This window comes from Callithrix jacchus, chromosome 9 (genome assembly GCF_049354715.1).
Source record: "Callithrix jacchus isolate 240 chromosome 9, calJac240_pri, whole genome shotgun sequence".
NCBI lineage: Eukaryota > Metazoa > Chordata > Mammalia > Primates > Cebidae > Callithrix > Callithrix jacchus.
In genome coordinates, this window is record NC_133510.1 from 55,196,633 (window position 1) to 55,219,899 (window position 23,267).

A 23,267-nucleotide genomic window follows, 5' to 3' on the forward strand; every position below is an offset into this window, starting at 1 on the left:
CCTCTTTTTCACTGACATGGTGAAAGAAAACCTCAGTATATTTTTTTTTTTGGTTAGGTTTGGAAAAGTCAGGAGCTGTATCTTTCTAGTTGGTTTACCAAGAAGTACAAGGGGCTTCCTTATGAATAAGCTGCCCAGCAGTAACATTATAGATCTTTGAAAGTCGACTTGCCAATTACTGCAACAGATATACTAGGGTTCTAAATGCCTCTTATTTCAAAGAGAACTCAACTTCAAAAGTGCAAAATCTTGCTATGCTAATTAGATAATTTCTGGCTGTTGCACAAATGGTGACAAAAATAAAAGTTGCCACAAACTTTCTGCAACCCAAATTGGAATCTGCTGCCCAAATGGCTCTTCCTTCTGTAGTGGTTTTACAATCCTCCCCTGAATGAAGAAAGTACAATATGGGAACACGGGTTAAAAGTTAAATGTTTAAAGTGAATCAAAATGGAGAATATAGAGAGAGCAAAAATCCTAAGGATATTCAATATAGGTCTAATTTTTATCTTTTTTTTTTTTTGAGATGGAGTCTCGTTCTCTCAGCCAGGCTCGAATGCAGTGGCACGATCTTGGCTCACTGCAACCTCTGCGTTCCGGGTTCAAGTGATTTTCCTGCCTCAGCCTCCTGAGTAGCTGGGATTACAGCCCACCACCATACCTGGCTATTTTTTTTTTTTTTTTTGTATTTTTAGTAGAGACAGGGTTTTAGCACGTTGGCCAGGCTGGTCTTGAACTCCTGACCTCAGGTGATCCAGCCCTCTCAGCCTCCCAATGTGCTGGGATTACAGACTAAGCCACTGCTCCTGGCCAGCTATAATTTTTATATGACCAAAACAAAATAGGAATAGAAAATAATTATACTTTCTACTTATGCATAGATGTAAACATCATATTTTTTAAATTAAACTATCAAATCAAAAGTCCTGTCACACTATTAAGAAACGCTTAAAGTGTTCTGGATTAGATACATCAAGCCTGTTTAACTTAGGTTTTTGTTACTGTCTCTGCTTATTAAAGAGCTTTACAATTCCAGAGGGAAACACTTAAGCCAGAACATACCTAGTCTTGTGAAAAGCCCAAACATTTCATGTTGCTATGCTTTGTCAAGCCAAAACTATCTCCCGTATTCATTAACAAAATATGTTAATTCTTTCAGCGCTGAAATGGTTGCTTCTTGTTAAAGAGAAAAGTGAAACATGTTATAAGTTAGGATAAAATATTTTCCTACCTTGTAGTCATATACTCAGCTCTATGACCTGCAGAAAAAAATTAAAGTAAGTAAACAGAACGGAATCAGTGCAATGTATGTGCTACTCTTTTGTATCACCTGCCCTTTATTTTAAAATGTTGAGTTTATAATAACTTACACATTTTTATGATAGAAAACATAAGGATAGCATATGAAGATAGACAAATAATTCAAAGTAAACATGTCATAAAATCTAAACATAAAATTTAATAACTTCTAAGGATTTGAGAAACATGTTTCACTTGGCAATTTGAGGCAGGTTTTGTTGGTTTTAAAAATTTTTGTTAAAAATATATTTTATTGCATTTTAGGTTTTGGGGTACATGTGAAGAACATGCACGATTGTTGCATAGGTATATACATGGCAGTGTGGTTTGCTGCCTTCCTCCTCATCACCTATATCTGGCATTTCTCCCCATTATGCCACCCCAACTCCCCACCCTAATTTTTTTTTTATAGAAAAGAAACAAGAATAGCTGCTTGATCATAACTGTAAGCACAAAAATGAAATACAAGTAAGACACATCCAAGATCTATATGTTAGCTAGTCTCTCTATTTTGATTGATACTTGTTGGGGAGAACCATGGGTTCAAATAGAGTTGGGAAGGTCCAATTTTCCTTAGACTAAGTTGATGTTCTTTCTATAATTTGAATCAGGGGACTAGAGAGCAGTTGCATTCTGTAATCAGAAATGACATTTGCAAATATGAAAGTACTAGGACATTAAATGATGCTACATTCCACCAACTTGTAAGCTAAAAGCCTTTCAGAGTTCTCTGTCCATCAAAACACGAATTGCTTATACATTTGGATTTCTGGACTTGTTTTAAGTAACAGGGCTGAATTTTTGTAGTGCTCCCACAATCTGCAGTAATTTTAAGCTTGCATGTGTTTATCGGTTGCTTTGTAAGTTTAGGGCAGAGTGGTGGGAAGGAATGTGGGAAAGTTGAACCATTCAGCTGGTTTGTTTGCAAAATACTGATATGGTCCTGAAATAGCTTGAAAATATACCTGGCAGGGGATGGTCACATTGCAGCACAAACAGCTAAGCCCAGCCTATCATATCATAATGCAGTGATTCAGATTTCTGGGGCAAGGCCAATATACAATGGCAAAGAAAGCTGGCTTGTTGGGAATGGCAAATCAACACTCCCAGGCTGCAGCAGTCTTTTACTCTATTATCTGCTCTTGAATAACAAATAACATAAAGGATTTGATTATTATCTACTGATTAAAAAGGGGGAAAGAGTTAAAATCTGAGACTACCTTTCTTCACATAGGGCCAGGCCACAGTAAAAGTGCTGGCAGACTGAGTTCATGGCCATGAGTTGAAATGGGATAAAGCGAAGAGGAAAAATCTGATTTTTCCTCCTCCTCCTCCCCCTCCTTCTCCTTCCAGTTCTACTTATTCAAATTATAAGTCCCTTCCTTTTGATGGCCTTCTACTACTTTGGAGAAGAAGAAAAAAGTAAAGGTGTACATAGAACTTCAGAATAATTTATAGCTATTCATGAACAGGAGCAAAGGTCTACGGGGAAGTAGAGGGGGCAGATGGTGACATGACTGGGATATGTGGTGCCTTATGGGATATCCTAATGGAAGTGTTCAGCAGGAAGCTGGCTATACAGGGTTAGAGCACAGAGAAAAGACAGGGCTGGAGATAAAGATGTGAATGTTACCACGATTTAGGTTGTGTTGGGTCCATAGGAGCTACATAAGATCACCCAGTGTGAGGCGGTGGAATGTGAAAGTGATGAGGGTAGAGAAACTCTCTGGCTTGTGCTGTATTATATTGTCATGTTGCATACTTTATTACAGCAATAAGTCTAATTGGGTATGATGCAATATATATTAGTAACAACAATTAAAAACAGCAATGATGTCTAATATTTATTAGACATCATAAGCACTTTATATTACATGTATTAACTCACAATTTTCACAATGACTTTATGAGGTAGCTTCTCTTACTATCCTTATTTACTGAAAAGACTGAGCATATAGAAAAGTGACTTGCCCAAGGTCACACTATTAGTATGAAGTGGGTGTAGCACTCAGGTCCAGGTTTGTTTTAATCCCAGTCCTAAGCTCCCAAGCACTATAATGTACTAACTTTAAAAATGTGAGTCTTTATTTCCTGGCAAATACTTCGAAAGATCCTAGAAGAAAGGTAGGGATTATGGCTTACAATTCTGTCTGCCTCATATGGCTAAAGCCAAATACAAAATACTGAATATTTAAGTAACTTAAATAAATTTTATAAATATATACATTATTAAATTAATAAATATCTATAAATGTAAATTTGATAACATAGGTAATCACTTTCAAGTGACTCAATGATAATGATGCCAGCAAGAATTCCTTAGAAATGAAATGTGTTATAACTGAAATTATGCTATTTTTGTTAAAATATCCCACATTATTCCTTAGATTTAGAAAATATGTAAAATGCTTAAAATTATTTTGTTCCATCCATCCATAGTTAATAGTATGAGATAAAAAATTAAAAACCCATAAAAGATACACTTTGAATAATGAACCAAGAGCAAGCTTTGCAAGAACTATCATTCACAGCATAACTGCACTACCGCATCCATCGTTTTTTCAACTAATAGTCTTTGAGTGTGTCTCAACTGATGAATGAGGTTTTATTTTTTAATCAGTATCATCATTAATAGATCAATAACACACAAGCTTAGAAGACTCTCCCTCCCAGAGAAATGTGAAAGCTTCCAGTGGTCTGAGGATTAGATTTCAATCATTTTCTTTGGAAAGCTATTAATTATTAAAAACAACAGACCACTCCTTCCCCCTGTCTCTTCCCTCCCCTGCCATACAAACCATTTGGAAAGAAAAAATGATGCAGGATTAACTTGGGCCATTTTTGGTGCAAACGTTATTTTTAGCTACTCTTAAATTTCATGTGAGAATTATGAAGTGAATTATTTTTCACACCTAAATGTATTTTATCTCCTACATATAGTTAATGGGGAAAACCAAAATATAGTTTAGTGGTAATCTGATATTTAAAAAAAGAGATAAAATACTTAAAATGTGTATAGCTCAAATGAGACCCAGGCATCCTGTATTTGCTCCCTAAAGAATGACTGATGAGAACTCCTGGCATTACTTTCCAGTCCTTTTTCTTCCTTAAGAATACCAACTACTGCAGTGCTTTTCTACAAAACCATAATTATTCACAATGAGTTCCCTTTTGAAAGTATACTTGTACTCCTTCTCAGAAACAGATAATGGATCATGTGAGGATAATCTATTAAATTCCTTTGTCAGAAATCTGATGTCCAGGGCAAGAAGCAATGTAATATGGAGCTCAGCTCCTAGTGTCAGATTTTCTGTGTTTAGCAAAATTGCACTGATATTTACACCCCCTTAACTCCAAATGCTGCACACAAAGAAGCCAATGTAAATATTAAGGCTCATTACTGAAAAAGAAAAAACAATTCAGCTTCTCAGTTTTCTAGATGTATATCTCATTTACTGTGGTCAGTTTAACTTCTATGATTTAACAACAAATGACATCACAGAAAGGTATAATGGTGTTGCTGAGGGATGAAGAAAATGATAATGATGAGTTAGGTCTTAACAACTCATTATGTGTTTCTATTTCAGTAGTTTTCAAAGATTTGGAATTCTGAATTTTGACAGTGCCACTTTAAGAGCCCAGTCTAGTTGCACATCACAATGCTGTAAATCAAAGAACTCACTGGACCACTGGCAGCCTGCCAGAAATCGAGCAGTAAGGCAGGCCAAACACATGTCTGTAGTTACAGATTCTGCTGTGTATGAGCAACTGCTAAATCTTCGGGTGAGGCTCTATTTGTTTTACTATAAAGGCAGTTTTTGCAATGGTGAGTCTAGTATACTTCAGAGAGGCAATTTCTATATACCAAGTCAAGACTGTCCCCAAAGATACCATTGAATCCTGTACTAGTAACCCTATTATGCCAAATCTAGACTCCAGATTCCTCCATAAGGGCTCACCATGGGATTACTTCACCATGGGATGGGCACCATGAACTCTCCTGGTCTCCTTTGGTGTTGCCTATTAACATGAAGAGGGCTTGCATGGAAAGCTGGCAGGCTTATAATGCTTGAGCTAAAAGGTGGGGCATGTCTCCCATGCTCAGCTTTTTTCTGGGCAAAGTTACCAGTGTCAAATTCAGGCAGTGACCAGCAATTGGTGTGCTACCAAGTTTGCAAAAGGGTCAGGGCTAGGGAGCAGAGAGGTCTGCAACCAGTGGGCAGAGGCTAGTGTGCCTGCTACTGATGGATGAAAGCCATCCAGTTTCTTCTGCAGCATAAATTGATTCCTGTGAAGGTCTTACACACCTCAACATAGCTTGTGTCTCTGGAATACCAGAGCCCATTGAAAGAAATTCCAAGATAAAGAAATCCTGAGTTGGGCATGGTGGCCCATGCCTGTAGTCCCAGCACTTTGGGAGGCTAAGGTGGGTGGATCACCTGAGGTCAGGAGTTTGAGACCGGCCTGGCCAACATGGTGAGACCCCATCTCTACTAAAAACACAGAATTAGCTGGGTGTGGTGGCAAATGCCTGTAATCCCAGCTACTCAGGAGGCAAGGCTGGAGAATCACTTAAACCCAGGAGGTGGAGGTTGCAGTGAGGTGAGATTGTGCCATTGCACTTTAGCGTGGATGATGAGAGCAAAATTCTATCTCAAAAAAAAAGAAAAGAAAAGAAAAATTCTGACTTGCAGCTCACAATGTATAATATAGATTTATGCAGTTCAGCAGCTAAAGGTGGAATTTGGCATGTGAATTCAATAAATTGGCTAAAATATAGCCCTATCCAAAAATAACACGTAAAAGAATATTAACAATTGGGGCTTTCTCTCTAGGAGACACAAGAGAATCCATGTTGAATATGTACCATAAAAGTTTTAGAATGTGGCCCCAAGCATTTTAACACGTGTCTGCATGCACTGCCAAGAATGAATTCCCGCACTACTTCATACTCTCAAACACAATTTGTAAAATGGTATCCATTCTCACAGGGTAGGACTTTTTGCCTGTAAGTGCTCATTTACGCTTAGGATAATTTATGCTTTGGGGCTGGCAAATGACCTTGAGGGCATCACTTGAAATATCAGGCATTTATGAAAAATTGGGGGGAAAAAAAAGAGCCTACATGATACCATGAGGGAAAAAAGAAAAAAAAAGGACACAATTGTGAGAAAACTATTCAAAGATAAAAAGGCTTTTTTTTTTTTTTAAAGTTCAAACCTACAGAAGAGTTAAAAGAGCAGCATAGAAAGCATCCTTATCCTCTTCACGTAGGTTTTCCAGCTGTTAAGTTTGTGACATTGACTGGACCTTCTCTCTTTCTCTCTCTCTCTGTTTTTTTTTTTTGGAACCATTTGAAGGTAAGTTGCAGATATCATGACAATTTAGCAAGCATTTCTTAAGAATAAGAATGTTCTTCTTCAAAATACCATGATCATATCTAGAAAAATTAACACTAATTCAATAATTTCATTTAAAATACAGTCTATATTTCAACTTCCCAAACTGTCTTTAAAATGTTTTTCATAACTTTTGCTTTTTCATTCAGAATCTAATTTAATCTAGTGTGTGAAGGTTCACATGTTGTATTTGGTTATTTTATTTTGTACAGACACTTTTTAGTAGTTTAAGTGTTGCTTTTTTTTTTCTTTTAGGTGAAATTCGCCTCTTGGAATCCAGCAACCTAACTGTGTCAGACATGGTGCTTAGGTCACAATAACCTTTCTCCATGTGGTCATTCCCTGAGGACAATGAGTTCTTTGGCAGAAACCAGGAGATACAGTGAGGGAAACTTTATGGGTAAGGAAGGTTCCACAATGGTAGGAGGCAAGAATTTAGGTCTGAGGGGCAATCTCTTTTTTGACCTGAGTTACTCACACAACTCAGTCCTCTCATTTCCCACTCCCTTCCATGTTCTCTTTTACTTTTTATAACTTCTGGCAGGGTCTAGTGTGAATAAAAGATAAAGGACAGACTATGAGGTACTTAAGACAGGGACTTTGCTTGTTATTTATCTTTTTCCTTTTAAATTTCATAAAGACAAAGAGAAACAGTAACATTTACACAGTCCCCTTTTGCTTATATTCCCATATCTCCCCTCAGTTTCCTCATTTGTAAAAATGGAGAAATTAATAGTGTACAGTTAAATATATGGCTCAGAACAAAGCCTGGCACAGAGAAAGCCTTACAAGTGTTAGCTGTTGCTGTTGTTTTTGTCATTATTATTAGACATAGCAATCTACTTATACTGTAAGATTGTTTCTCAACTACAATTTCAATAAGCCAATGCCTATTGAAAGAAAAATATCACCCAAACTGGTTTAGCTGGTTTCCAGAGTCTAAATAGGCAATAAATAGAACAACGAATACCATTTAACAAACAGGGGTGGGGCTGGAAGGGTGCAGAAGCCTGAGAGGGGAAGGAAGAAGCAACTGGGGGGTCAGCAGGTAAGGGAGGGGCAGCATCTCTAAACTTTTCTAAGATCTGCTCTGAAGATCCCTCCGTAGGAGCTCGGTATTGACTTTTTAGCTGTCCCTAGATTTCACTACATTTCCTCAAGGTTAGTACCATGCTTCAGAAGAAAATACTGCTGGCAGAACTTGCTTATGACATATACAGATGAAACCAAATCTAAACACAGAGCATCCTCAGCTTCCTAAAGCACAAATGCACAATTCATACTCTTTCCGGAATATATACATGATACAATGTATCATCCAGGTCATCTTCTCATATATTTGGAATAACTCACCTTCTCCAAGGGTCCTCTGCAGCAAGTCATGTTTGGCTTGAAGTTTTGTGATGAGATTACTGCCTTCCAAATATTCTCTGAGTTTCTGCAAAAGACAAGAATAATTTTTAAGTTTTAAAAACTATTCAGTGTCAAGGAACTTTTCATAGATCTAAAATCCAGCCACTTTGATCTTCCAGATCCTAGAAACTTGCTACTCGAAGTGTGGTCTGCAGACCACCAGCATCAGCCAACCCTTGGGAGCATAGAAGAGATGCATATTCTCAGGTCCCTTCTGTACCAGACCTCTGAAAATTAGAACTGGCACTTTAACCAGCTATCCTGGTGACATATGGATATTAAAATTTAAAAGTACTGTTTCTTTCTTTTTTTTTTTTTTTTAAATTTTAGAGTTGGGGTCTCACTCTCTTGCCCAGGCTGGAGTGCAGTAGGGTGATCTCAGCTCACTGTAACCTCTCTGCCTCATGGGCTCAAGCGATCCTCCTACCTCAGCCTCTCAAGTAGCTGGGACTACAGGTGCACATCATTATGCCTGCCAACTGTGTGTGTGTGTATGTGTGACTATCTATCTATCTATCTATCTATCTATCTATCTATCTATCTATCTATCTAATCTAATCTAATTTAATCTAATCTATCTGTCTGTCTGTCTGTTTGTCTGTATGTTTTGTAGAGACAGGGTTCTGCCATGATGCCCAGGTTGGTCTCAAACTCCTGGGCTCAAATGATCCTCCCACCTCAGCCTCCCAAGTGTTGAGATTACAGGCATTAAGTCACTGTGCCCAGCTAAAAGTACTGTTTTAGAGAAGTCCTCTAACTTCTAAATAACTCCTAAACTCCGAGACTGACTGAATCAGGAGCTCTGCTGGTAGACAGGTGTCTATTTTAATAAAAAGAACCCCAGATGATTCTGATGCGATTATAGAAGCAGCCCTTGGGAATCCTAGATCTGAGTTCTGTAGAGTAGCTTGGGAAGTGGCGGGCGCACCATGAAGTAGAACTGTTCAGTTTCCTGCTGGTTGGCTCTTCGCTTGGCAATGCTGGGCTTACTCAGGTAGGTCTCAGAGACAGTGGACTTCACAGATTCTGTGGAACGACTGTGCTGGAAGCATTCAGAAACATCATAGTCCTCGATGGTGACCATATCTTGTATTGTCTGCAAGGTGGCTTCAGTCGTTTTCTTAACCTGGAAACAAATACATTTCTCATGTTAGTACATTATTTTATGAATCCCACAAACAGAGAAAGTCCCTTCTGTCAGGCAGAGATGAGGACACAGGCCCTGCCCCCACCAAACTGACAGTCTATTAGGAGAGAAACAAAGGTAAAAAAATAGTCCGTATTGCCAGTTTAAGGGAAGGATTTCTTTAAAATCATCCTAAGGAGGTTATCACTTTATATTTCGGTCCTTACAAATCTCATATATTACTGGGTAGTCTCTCAATCACTTTGTCTTAAATAACATTTTTAATTGAAGTCACACTACATATAGAAAAATACACAGACCATAAGTGTGCAGCTTGATGAATTATCACAAAGTGAACGCACCTATGTGAAGACCAATCAGACCAAGAAACAGTATATTAAAAGCCTGCTTGTGCCTCTCCCAATTACCATACACCCATACCCTCTCCTCCTCAAAGTACTAATTAAGTGTATTTGTAAGATCAGATATTAGTTTTGCCCTTTCTTGCACTTTACATGAATGAAATCCTACAGCATGTATTTCTGCCTTCCTTTGCTCAACATGAGATACTCTCATTTCTTGTGAGTATATTTCATTGGTATTCACTGTAGAAATACACTGTAATTCATCCATTTTACTATCGATAGATGATTTATTTTTAGTTGCGGGCTATTTTGAATAATGCTGCTATAAACACATTTTTGTTTGGTCACACATATATGAATAGAATTGCTTCTAAACTGTTTTCCAAAATGATTGTAATTTATATTCTCACCAGCAGAGCGGAAGAATCCCTGCTATTCCACATCCTCATCAACAGTTGGCATTGCCAGTCTTCCTTTTAAATTTAAACAATTGTGTTGGGTGTGCAGTGGTATCTCACTATGGTTTGAATATGCAATTCCCTGATACATGAGATTGAGCACATTATCATATGTTTAAGGCAATTCGGATCTCCTTCATTGAGAACACTTTGTTAAAATCTCTCACTCCATTTTCTGTTATGAGTCTTTTTCTTAATGATTTGTTGATATGGATGTGAGTCTTTTTGTGGTTATATGTGCTGCAAATATTTTTTCCCACTCTGTGCTGTGGTTTTTCCCTCTATCAGTAGTGTCCAGATGAACAAAGATTCTAATTTTAACGTAATGCATTTATCAATTCTCTCCTTTCTGATTATTTTTTTGTGTCCTATTGAAGAAATATTTTCCTATCTCATAGCCAGAAAGATAGTGTTTTATGTTATCTGTTAGGAGCTTATTTATTTATTAATCTTCTGGTAGCCTTTTTTTCACCAAAGGTCATATTCCACCTTTGCTTATCAAAGTGTAATGTTAACTGATAGCTTTTTCCTTCTCTCACACAATATAAAGAGTTTAGAACACCTTAACTTCATTTACTCCTCCTGATTTGTATGCTACTTTTGTAATGTATTATAACAGACTATATGTATTTATATATATTTAAATTTAAAACATTATTTCATATAGTCAATATGCATTCACTATCATCCATTAATCTGTTACCTTCTTTGATCTCCACTGCTTGTATTTTAAGGGTACTCTTTAAAAATTCTTTTTAGTATGTGTCTGTTTTGTTGACCTGACAGTGTCTTTTATTTCACCTTCATTTATTAAAGATCTTTTTCTGTGTAGCACTTATTTTCTTTTTGTATATTAGATACCACTGTACTCTGTTGTGGCTTCCATGTTCCTGTTAAATGAGAAGGTTACTGTCAGTCTGTCATTGCTTTGAATAAAATCTGCTTTCTTTTTCCAGCTGCTTTTATAATTTTCTATTCATCTTTGGGTTTCTACATTTCACAGTAATATATCTAGCTAAGGGTTTTAAAATATATTCTGCTTGGAATTTCTTGGACTGCTTGAATTTGTGTGATGTTTTTCATAGGCTTTGGTAAGTTTGCAGCTTTCCTCTTTTCAAATATTGACTCTATATTCTATAATTTTTCTTTCTGGGCTGGGCACAGTGGCACTTTGGGAGGCCGAGGTGGGTGCATCTCTTGAGGTCAGGAGTTTGACACCAGCCTGGCCAACATGGTGAAACCTCATCTCTACTAAAATGCAAAATAGCCAGGTGTGGTGGTATGCACCTGTAACCCCAACTACTTGGGAGGCTGAGGCAGGAGAATTGCTTGAACCTAGGAGGGGGAGGTTGCAGTGAGCCAAGATTGCACCACTGCACAAAAAATTTTTCTTTCTGGGAGTTCAGTGAGTATACTAGATATCACTGTGTTCTCTATATCTCTTACTTACTCTTCTGTATTTTATTATCTTTTGTTTTTTGATAGTGTATTTTTATTATTTCTTCTGATTTGTCTTCTACTTTGATGATTTATTTTTTAGTTCTCTCTGATATTAAAATCACCCACCTCTTTTTAAATTTTGGTTATTTCTCAGTGCTAGAATTCCTACGTGGCTCATTTTCAAATCTGTTATTTCACTGCTTATGATTTCCTGATGAAATCTAAGCTTGGCTTTTACCTCTGTGAATACTGTAAGTAGTTCTTTCGTAATTTATTTCACAATAATCCCCATATTTGGAGTTTCTGTGGGTGTGTTTCTATTGTGTATTATTTCTTCTGGCTATCACTTATGGTCTTATCTCCTCGTCTAATGATCTTTGGTAGATATTTTTGTAGTTATTTGAAGTCAAAGGTGAGGTTATCCTCCAAAGATAATGTTTATTTTCCCAAACCACTAGGGGCACTAATAGTTCAGAATCTGTGGATTTTATTACTGTTCAAAATATTCAGTGCTCTTCCTTTTGGGAAGGTATGGTTCCCTGTCACAGGTTTCAGGCTTGACCATGCATCTTGTCCTAGACAATGGAATTTGAAAGAATCAGTTGAGTGGCCCAGTCCACCATTACAGGAAGAGGAAATCTTTTCAATTACTTTTTTTTTTTTTTTTGACCAAAACAATGTTTAGGAAAGAAACAGTAGCAATTAGTACTAGTTTGGATGCTTAGAAGGTCATGTGATGGAATTAATATTTTTAGAAAGGCAAAGAAATTTAATAGACAGTCATTATTCCTGGGGTTATGCATAATGCAAAGGGTAGATACTGTTGGAAAAAAAGCATATTAAAGATCATTAAAAAATACTGCAATTAATTACTTTAAGGAGGTTATTATGTATCTATAGACTGAATTAAAAGAGCCACCATCCTACACTAGTCAAATAGGTTCTTGTGGCTTGTAGACAAATTTCTAATGACATTATCATGCACAAGTTTTAAAAGCACTATATTTCAAACAAATAGATGTGAAGATAGTATACTCTGAGAAAAGTGTACTTGATGACTCCAAATGTGTTTGATTACTCAAACATACTATCAGGATATATGAAGAGTCTCCATAAAATTGTAAAAATGAGAAAAAAAAATTTTCTAAATTAAGACTTTTATATGATATGTGATTTAAAATATTTATGTATAACTAAGTTAATGGCCAAATATTAAAGGTAAATATCTGACTATGTTATCAACAACTCCATAAATTTTATATGTATAATACTTTTTAAAAATGGAAATCTTTACTTGTGCCGACATATAGTAATTAAAATACTATAAAGTAAATGCCATTACTTCTTTATTCAATTAATCTCTTGATTTAGACAAATGTGTAAGAAAACACAGGTAAAAGAGTATACCATGTTGTCTGAGGAAGTCATAGAAGGCACCATTCATTTAATACATTTTGAGCATGTATTAAAGGCTGAGTAGGTGTTCACCAGAAAAAGGCATTCCAGGCAGAGGAAAAAGTGGGAAAAGAGAGACCCTGGCATCCTTGGGCTATAACAGGTAGCCTTTTATTAGAAGTAGGAGTGCACAGCATCTAGAGAAGATGACTAACTAATAAAGGTCCTTCCTATTGTATGATACTGAGGTTAAAATTAAAAAAACAAAACAAAAATAAAGGCCCTCATATACCACACTTAACAGAATCAACAGGGAGCCACTGATACCCAGAAGGGACAATTTAGATTTACATTTTTAAAAGATCAGAGAATTGATCAACAATAAAAGGGAAAGAGACAGAAAGCTGACAGAAAGCTGGAAAGTTAGTCAGGAGACGCTAGTTCCATTGAGAGATGATGAGACCTTGATCTAACAAAGTAAGAGTGGGAATGAAAATGATGGGACATATTTGAAAAACATTTAAGCAACAGCAGTAGCAGTTAATCGTTTTCAACAAATGGCTTAAATAGCAAAACTGCTGGAAAGAACTACAGCTTCTTTTGCTCTGGAAGGCAGAGCAGAACTTCCAAATACACAGAAATATTCTGCAGATACTGGTGAGGTGAAGTATAAGAATAACTTGATGTAAGGTACAGTAAGGTGCTCTGATATGTACCTAATTAAAACACAATGACAATTAAAGAAAAACAATGACTAAAAAAGCTGCTAAACCAAAAAAACCCAAAATCCATCTGAACAACCAAAAAACCCCCCAAATAATCATGAACTAAAATAAACATTTGTAGTTTGTCTTCAAATACAGTCAGTTCTTTTTTTCTGCGGATTCCATATCCATGTATTCAAACATTCACAGATTCAACCAACTGTGGTTCAAAAATATTTGGGGAAAAAACAATAAAAAATAATAATGCAACAATAAAAATAAAAATAATACTGTATAACTATTTATATAGCATTTACATTATTTTAGGTATATAAGTAATCTAGAGATGATTTAAAGTATACAGGAAAATGTGTGTAGGTTATGTGCAGATACCACAGCATTTATATAAGGAACTTGAGCATCCTTGATTTTGGTATCTGTAGGAGGTCCTGGAACCAATCCCCATTGGATGCCAAGGGACAACTGTAATCTGTAAATTTGTTGGAATTTTGCAATTAAAGTGTCCTCAATGAGTTTATGAGACAGATGGTTACATAAGAATGTTTCACTATAACCATGTTCTTATGTATAGGGAACCAGAGAGAGCAGCATTATCAAATGCACACAAGGAATACTTATGTGAAAAATCACAACACCATTTTTCTTCTGTTTTTCAACTTCCTTCTCAGAAGCAGTGGTGTCACGGTTGAATCTGGAAGTATCAGAAATAAAGGATGTGACAGAAGCCACCAGATACAATGCAGGGATATGCTCGCAACAGACAGTAACACCAGCTTCTGACACATACAAGCCATGTTAATAAGTCTCAGGGAGGAACATAATGAGGTAAATATGAAATAGCTAATATGAGCCTTGTAACATCTCTCCATCAGCAGCAGGAAAACATGGGTGGGTTTGGTGGAAGCAGAGGCCAAAGACTTGACAAAGGATTCGTAAGAAACCTGAGGAATGCTCTGCACTGAAGAAACTGCCCAGGTGGCTTGAACTCTAAGCTGTGGGTCAAAACGAATTAGGGAGAGGTGACTTCTGTGGGCTTTTGTGGACTGGCTCTGTTGCCTTTGTGTTACCAGGATATTACCATCACTGGGAGAACAAGACGGCCATTTCAATGGTCTCATTCCCTGAATGCACTGTTAGTCTGCTAAGGCAAACCAGGTACTGAGTGGCTTAAACAACAGAAATGTATTGTCTCACAGTGCTGGAGGCTAGACATCTGAGATCAAGGTTTTGGTTTGCAGGGTTGTTTCCTTCTGAGGGTGGGAGGGAAGAACCTGTTCCAGGCCTCTCTCCTTGGCTTGGAGATGGCCATCTTCTAAGTCTCTTCCTATTATCTTCTCTCCACCTGTGTCTCTGTATCTAAATTTCCCCTCCTCTTTATTAGAAGGACACCAGTTGTATTGACCTTACTTTCATTTGATTATTTCTGTGAAGACTCTATCTTCAAATAAGATCACATTCTTAGTCACTGGAGGCTAAGACTTTAACATATGAATTTTCGGCATAGACACAAATCATGCCATAACATACCCCATGTTTTTTATGGCACTGTGCCTTGTGCCTTGCACCTGATGTAGTCCTATTCACCCTTTAAGACTCATCACTCATCTGTGAAGGGACCCTCATCCCTTCCTCTGCGTCCCCACTGAACTACTTCCTCCTTGCCATTGCTGACCTTGAATGTATTTCAGTTACACCGCTGTGCCATTTCAGATGTGCTAAAAATTAGCAGAAAGGAACACACACACACACACACACACACACACACACACACACACAGAGAGAGAGAGAGAGAGAGAGAGAGAGAGAGAGAGAGAGACAGAGAAAGAGAGAGAGAGATTGGGTCAATGCCATAATTAATTAGCTAAGGGTACAGAAACTCACAGCACAGGCCACAGAAGGCAAGAGCACAGGCAGAGCATCCTGCCATGGCCTTCCCTTGCTCCTTGCACCCTAACATGGGTGCAATGCTAGTGACCCTGTCCTCTGTCTGTGTTGGGTAGTCATTACCAGATCTGAAAAAACAGCCCAATGTTTGCTGTCCCACAACTTTTTTTTTTTTTGTCGGGGGGCAGGCGGTGGGCGGGGGGGATGTCACATCATCATTCTAGAAGAATTCACACTAATAACTTATGTACTTCCATTTAAGGTAATGTTTACAAATGCTGGGCTGTCTTGTCTTTGAACAAAATTCATTCTCAGCAATGATATATAAAAAGAAGAAAACATTTGTCATTGCTCAGGACTCTCAGAACAAAGCCTCTGCCTTCAGCTGTGTCTCAAGAAACCTGTTTTCCTGCAGCCCACCCTTGACTCTGATTTAATGACCCATATGGGTGGACCTGACACTGAGTATGGTCTAAGGAGCATGATCTCAAACCAATTTCTCACAAGCACTTGCCGCACTGTTTAGAGGTTTATATTTCCACCTATGGTGGAGGCAACTTGAAGTCAGTGATAATTTATTAATCTTTATAGCTTCAGGTACTAGCACGTTGCCTGAAACACAGCAAATTATCAGAAAAAGTTGACTGAATGAACAGTGAACATTCAAGTTATCCTTGCAAATCATGAATGCCAAAGAATGCTCAATCCATCAGAGAAAACGAGTGATTTCTCCTCTGAGAGTCTTTCTTTGGAGTGCCCTGTCCCAGGACTCATTTTTACATCCAGCCTAGAAATTCTCACTTCTCTTGGTATTCTTTTGGATCGAGTCCCTCCCTTCAGCGAGTTAAAGCTTGCTTGAAATGAAAAATATAAATCTGTGTTTACAGTGAAAGACAGTTGATCCTATTTTTAATTTTTGCCAAGAAGATGATGTCACTTAAGGGACAAATAGCAGTGATTTTTTACTTAGGATTTTCCTGTTAGCTCGTCAGTAGAAGGTTACAGGTATGTCAAAGATACTTAAATCAGCAAAAATGAAGTTAAGGCCACAGAGAAGATCCAAAACAGCAATCATAATTAAGTGGTTATCAAGCTTCACATCGTATATTAAGTCTCAAAAGACCCTGAGAATTGCCCATGAGAGTTTGATCACTGATTGACATGAGCTGGGATTCTCCTGAGGTGACTGGTCCGATGAGAAATTTTTCTACCCTAGGTAGGTGGTATAACTGAAATATCTTAGTTCCCTCAATTTCCCATGCCATGAAAATTGTCTCAAATGTTTGCCTAAAATCTTGCTCATTATTGTTGAAAATCTCTTGTGTAAGTAATGTATTTTTGGAACAGTCTGTGAACTACTCCTTGACAAACTGCTGGTGAAAGACTTTAAATGGTGCTGGGAAAATTTACGTGGAGCTATCTATTCATTCAACATTGTTGCAAGTTGACTGAGAAATCATGGGTTTCTTTCATTGTACGTTCCCCTCAGGGTGGTAAATCTACTATAATTTAAGAGAGACTAGTTGTTTTATATGGGAGAAGGTTTTACTCATAGCACAGCAGTGACATGCTGATGAAAACTTTATTTTCTGGACCAACTATTGGGACAAATGGTCTGAAAAATGAGACAATCTACTAAAAACCAACACTGTCCTAAAAAATATGAAAGGCGTAGTTGCTTTCCTTAAAGCAGTTTTTCTCTTTCTTTGGCTGTGTATATACAAAAGGAGGAATGAGAAACTTAAAGAAATGGGAACTATAATGAATGGGGAATTACTCCAGAGTAGCTTTGAAAGAATGAAGCAACAGGAATGAGCCCCTAAGCAGAATTCCCTACAACAAGTGTAAATGCAAACTTTGAGAAAGCAGACAAGACAGTGCAATATTATTAGGTTGGAAAGTGTTTAGAAAATGTTTATAATGAGAAAGGTATAAACGATTATTTAGTTTGCTTTTGAAATGTTGCCTTTAAGAGCAATGTTGGTCCAGGTGGCTGAAATGAATAATGTAAGACGGCTGTGGCTCTCACCTATAATCCCAGCACTCTGAGAGCCCAACATAGGAGGATCGCTTAGGAGTTCAACCAGCTTGGGGAACAGAGGCAGACCCTGTCTCTGCAAATAATAAAAAAAGTAGCTGGGCATACTATTTTGTTTTTGAACAAAATTTATAATAAAAAAATTGAAGAATAATTCAAAATTGTTATTTGTAATAATTCGTAGAGACAATGTCTCTACAAATAATACAAAAGTAGCTACTTGGGAGGCTGAGGCAGGAGGACCACCTGAGCCCAGGAGGTTGAGGCTGCAGTGACTGTGCCACTGCACTCCAGCCTGGATGACAGTGGGGCCCTGTTTCAGATAAAACAAAACAAAAACAAAAGTAATATTTATTAATGTTGCACTTGAAAGTTTTAATAAACAGTTAAGTAATCAGAATAAAACAATAATTGGGAACAAGGCTGTGTGGCAGCAGGCCCTGCTTTAATTACATATGCACAACAAACAGTGGGCACTAATGAATATTCACTGACTGATCAGCTGGAAGTTGGAATCGTGAGCCTGAGGTACCAAGGGTACAAGTTTGCAGCATAATAAAACTCGAACCGCATTTTTAAAAGTTCAATAGGTAGGCCGGGCGTGGTGGCTCAAGCCTGTAATCCCAGCACTTTGGGAGGCTGAGGCAGGTGGATCACGAGGTCAAGAGATTGAGACCATCCTGGTCAACATGGTGAAACCCCATCTCTACTAAAAATACAAAAAATTAGCTGGGCATGGTGGCCCATGCCTGTAATCTCAGCTACTCAGGAGGCTGAGGCAGGAGAATTGCCTGAACCTAGGAGGCGGAGGTTGCAGTGAGCCGAGATCGTGCCATTGCACTCCAGCCTGGATAACAAGAGCGAAACTCTGTCTCAAAAAAAAAAAAAAAAAGTTCAACAGGTAAATGTAAAGTTGTGAAGTGACAATAAAATGTCACAATTCCTTATGAATCTTCATCAACCACAAATTTAACAAAGCCCTTCTCCAACCTTTTAACTTTTACTATGTGTAAGTATACTGAGGCCATTTCGCAAGCTTGTACTGCTCTCTTTATTTTAAGGCAGGTGATACAAACTCAAATATCTTTAAGGGCCAAGCAAGCCATGAAAATGAGGTGAGTGGACTGAGTGGAGAGCATGGCATACAGGAAGCACACGTTCCGTGTCTTAGGGAAGTCAGTTATCGTCCTGCAGAAACACAGGTCTAGTGTGATCAGTTCGTCTAATTTTTAAAGAGGCTGGATATTGATAAATATATATATAGTTTTGAGACAGAGTCTTGCACTGTCACCCTGACTGGAGTACAGTGGCACAATCTCGGCTAACTGCAACCTCCACCTCCTGGTTCAAGTGATTCTCCTGCCTCAGCCTCCCAAGTAAGTGGGACTATAGGCATGTGCCACCATGACTAGCTGATTTTTGTATTTTTAGTCGAGTCATGTTGGCCAGGATGGTCTTGAACTCCTGACCTCAAGAGATCCACCCACCTTGGCCTTCCAAAGTGTTGGGATTACAGGCATGGGCCACTGTGCCCACCCTGCATATTGTTATTTTTATGAAAACTTAGTTTTTAAAGGACAGCAAATAACTTCCAAAACCCAAGCACTGTAGAGCAAACAAAATTTTCAGGCCAGGAGTGGTGGTTCATGCCTGAAATCCCAGCATCTTGGGAGGCCAAGCAGGTGGATTGCTTGAACCCAGGAGTTAGAGACCAGCCTGGGTAATGTGGTGAAACCCAATGTCTATGAAAAACATAAAAATCAACCAGGCATGGTGGTACATGCCTGCAGTCCCAGCTACTCGGGAGCTGAGGTGGGAGGATCACCGAGCGCACAAGATTGAGACTGCAGTGAGCTGTGATTGTGCCTCTGTACCCTAGCCTGGGCGACAGAGTGAGACCCTGTCTCAAAAAAGAAATTTCAAGAGCCAGATATGGCCTGTTGCACATGGTGCCTACTATTTAAGGTATTCTAAGATTTGGTGAAAAGGTTCATGTTCTGCTTAGCTGCACTGTCCATGCTTTTTAAAACTTGGGTGAAATTCTCAACTTTTTTTTGGAGGTGGGGGAGACAGGTTCCCATTCCACTGCCCAGGCTAGAGTGTTATGGCACAGTTATAGTTCAATGCAGCCTCAAGCCCCTGGAGACCTTCAGTACTTATTGTACTAAACCACAGTAACAAAACTCAACTTGGCTCTCAAAGCTTCTTGTTGAATCACTTTACCTTCTCCATCGGTTCATCCCCAAAGAGAACTGGGGTGATAACCAAACTATTCTATTCTCCCAAGGCACCTTGACTATATTGAAATATCTTTTCTTCCCTCTATTTTTATGGTATCTGCTGATTATAAAAAATTTGATTCAAATTTTACTTTCTTTGGGAATCCCATTCCAACACAGTAAATTTTCTTCTGTGTCCAACAAATCATAAACCGGTAGTCAAGCTCACAAGAAACATTAGAATAATCCAGTTCATTTGCTTCTCCAGCTAATGTTTAAAAATTATTTTTTAAGTTTTATTTTGTAGGCAGTAGGTTTTTAAATTTTTATTTTAAGGAATTAATATTTTTAAGAGACAGGGTCCTGCTCTGTTGCCCAGGCTAAAGTGCGGTGGCACCATCCCACTTCAGTGCAGCCTCGAACTCCTGAGCTAAAGCAATCCTCCCTCAGCATCCCAAGTTCTTTAGATAATTTTAAAAAATGAACCCTCACAAAGCATTGCCTGACTCTGTAAGTTTACAAGGACGTTGTGCTTCTCCATATTATGCCGAAAAAGGTATACATTAAGGGTCACAAACTCAAAGGCCTATGGAGGCCAGACAGGTAACACAAACAGTCCACTGTAAGAGGACTGGGAGTTGAATGACTCTGGCAACGTAGAATGCAAATGCCCCAGCTCATGAGGCAGTGCAGGGCCAAAGTGGCCAGGCCTTTTTTTTTAAAAAAAAAAACCAAAAACAAAACCAAAATAAAACAGGTCAAAACTTTGGGAGCCAAACAAAACAGAACTGTGAGATGCTGGTTTTGACTTTGTGTATAATACACTATTTTCCTTGAGTTTAGAGAATGTTTTCCAAATAAAACAGCAGAAGGATATGCATGGAAAACAAGGGAAGTCACTAGACATACCACTGTAGACAGAAGGGGATCCAGTAAACTGCATTAGGTGAGTATTTTGTGAAGTCTAGCCGAAACCTAAGCCCTCAAATGCTGCCTCAAGGTGAGCAATCGCTTTCCTTTGGAAAGGCTCATTTGTGGGACTCTACAAAGAGATGACATTAGTTGCATCTTAAGTATACACATTTGAATAAGGGCTGGTTTGGTTTCACTCGGAATAATAAGAGCCGAAAATCACAATAGGTTCTGACCAAATTTTACCAAAAATACGTCATTCTTTCTTAACAGAAACAAACACACAAAGCTCAAACATCCTGGTGGGACTAAAACAAAACAGGGTATGAAAGTAAATTTTGATAATATACGTTATCATTGTGAATTGTTTCTTTCTCATATGTCCCACAATCCTTTCTTTTGGGAATTATCTGTCTTTAGAAATACAATATTTCTGTTGGAATTTGTAATTCTCCAGGTTGGCCAATTACAGAATCTCATTTCCTAGATGTAATGGTTTGTCCTGAAGTATGCATGACTTCGGCCAGGTTAGTGAAGTGCCAGTCCTACTTGAGAAACGAGGATGCTGGGATGGAGTGGGATGGCAAGCTTTAAAAGGGACCACATAGTTCTGCATCTGTTCCCAAGACACTACAAGTACACATGAAGAAATCACTTCACAGTGACAAAAAGAGAGTCCTGGTAACATCATTTGAACACAAATCCAAGGATGTCTGAGGATACTGCAAACACTGATAAATAGTTTACTTTTTAACTTGAGTAAATTTGATTTGGGTTCCTGTAAATTACAACAGGGAGCCTTGACTAACACAAGAAACATTTGTGGTTTATATCTTTATTTTAGGAGAATGTGCATTCAAGTAAGTTAATTTCAGAAATAGGCAGCTGAATTGTATAATTGCTTCCCAGCTCAACATATATTGATAATTTATATTCTATATATTTAATACACTAATGCCAGCAAATAAACATTTCTATCCTCATTCAAGTGCTATTTCAAAATATAATTTAGTTCTAATGATGTCAGTAATGCCATGTTCAGTACCAAAAATTTAGACAATATAGGAAAGCATAAGAAAAAAAAAAGTGAATTTTAAAAGTTAGGATTAAATTAACATTGCCCACTGTGGGCCAAGCACCACAATGGCTCATGCCTGTAATCCCAGCACTTTGGGAGACCAAGGCAGGAAGACTGCTGGAAACCAGGAGTTTGTGTCGAGCCTGGGCAACATAGTGAGGTCCCGTCTCTACAAAATATTTTTTAAAATAAATTAACGTTAGTCAAAAGTTCCATTGTACACAGAATTGCATATTTTTGGATATATATGTTGACTTTAATAACCCATGGGAACCATTTTCAGTATGAATTACAATTTAAGATAAAAAATTGTGTTTACATGTATATGCTGTGAGTGTCTAGTAAAATATTAATCTATGGTAGAATATAGGATCTTTGCATTTATCCCCTACAAAGAGTACTACAGGAACCCTGAGAGCAGGAAATGCATGATGAAAAGGCTGCATTTGAATATTAAATATGCCTAGGTCATGTGAGAATGCCTTCCAGTTATATTTGAATTCAGATTACTGGGGAGGCAGGATGGATGCATGCTCACCTCTTCATTCTCGATTTTGAGCGTGGCGAGGCGGGACTGCAATTGTTGGTACCTGAGCATGAGCTCTGCCTGGACTGGCTGCTGGGCACTGACCTGGCACACCTGATGGAGAATCAGAAACCACAGTTACAACAGGACACCATCAACCCACCTCCAGAAGCACGGCTCTCTTATTTAAATGACACATGAATCACACCAATCCTCTCAAGGTTCCAATTATGTATTTACCTTTAATAGGCACATCAAAACTTCACTTGTAAATATGGAGCTGTTACATAAGCTGTAATAGCAGAATGCAGCTGCTTGGCCTGGCTATGACTGGGAAGATGGCAGCTGCAGGAAGGACTGTGGTAAGAATGGGGCAGTTCCTGAGATGGAGCTCTGATGCTGAAATCTCACTCGTGGAATTCTCAATGACTATCGTGCAGAGGCAGAGGATGATTCAAGTGGACCATACAGACATATGTAAAGAAGGCAGCAGAGCTTAATGGTTAGGGTCTGAGCTCTCGAGTCAGACAGTTGTACTTGAATGCCAGCTCTGTCCCCTACTAGCCAGGTGACTGTGATAAGTTATAAAACCTCAGTTTCCTAATCTGTAGAATGAGGGTAAGAATTCCTATATGACAGGTCTGCTCTGGGAATAGTATGAGCAATGTAGACAAGGAACTTAGAACAGTGCTTGACACAGAGTAAAAACTCAGAAAATGTGAATGACTATTTTTAGCATCTTTCAAATATGGCTTCCCTAACCAATATCAGCCAAATTGCGTGATTCACCATGAACTTTAAGAGGCCACTTATCTTAGGTTTTCATAGAAGATATTTGGCCATGATCTCAATTATGGGTAAGTTGAAAATTAGAGCATTATTAACACTGCACCAGAAACAATTTCTTCTTATCTGCCTTGTTTTAGAAATGCTCTTGGCTAATGGGGGTCCCTTTTATGGAGTTCCCAAAACCTTAGAGATTATCACTGC

General features: G+C 38.1%; 1 protein-coding gene and 1 long non-coding RNA gene across 6 annotated transcripts in view; one reads left to right on the top strand and one right to left on the bottom strand.

The window, feature by feature from the left end:
- Positions 1 to 23,267, bottom strand: part of SRGAP1 (SLIT-ROBO Rho GTPase activating protein 1) — a 334,709-nt gene that overhangs the window by 73,261 nt on the left and 238,181 nt on the right. For all 4 annotated transcript variants that reach the window (XM_009004152.5, XM_002752697.6, XM_078336139.1 and 1 more), the window contains exons 8-11: positions 22,290 to 22,391; positions 9,040 to 9,237; positions 8,052 to 8,136; positions 1,232 to 1,259 (exon numbers count right to left, since the gene is read on the bottom strand). In XM_009004152.5, coding sequence (XP_009002400.1) covers positions 1,232 to 1,259; positions 8,052 to 8,136; positions 9,040 to 9,237; positions 22,290 to 22,391 — 413 coding nt within the window. The remainder of the gene's footprint in view (positions 1 to 1,231; positions 1,260 to 8,051; positions 8,137 to 9,039; positions 9,238 to 22,289; positions 22,392 to 23,267) is intronic.
- LOC118144219 (uncharacterized) lies at positions 5,002 to 22,294 on the top strand. 2 transcript variants are annotated; one of them, XR_004728766.3, is made up of 4 exons: positions 5,002 to 5,125; positions 6,954 to 7,098; positions 14,289 to 14,445; positions 15,767 to 22,294. It is a non-coding gene; the product is annotated as an uncharacterized LOC118144219 (long non-coding RNA). The 2 variants fall into 2 exon arrangements; XR_004728765.3 differs by having other exon boundaries at positions 5,002 to 5,082.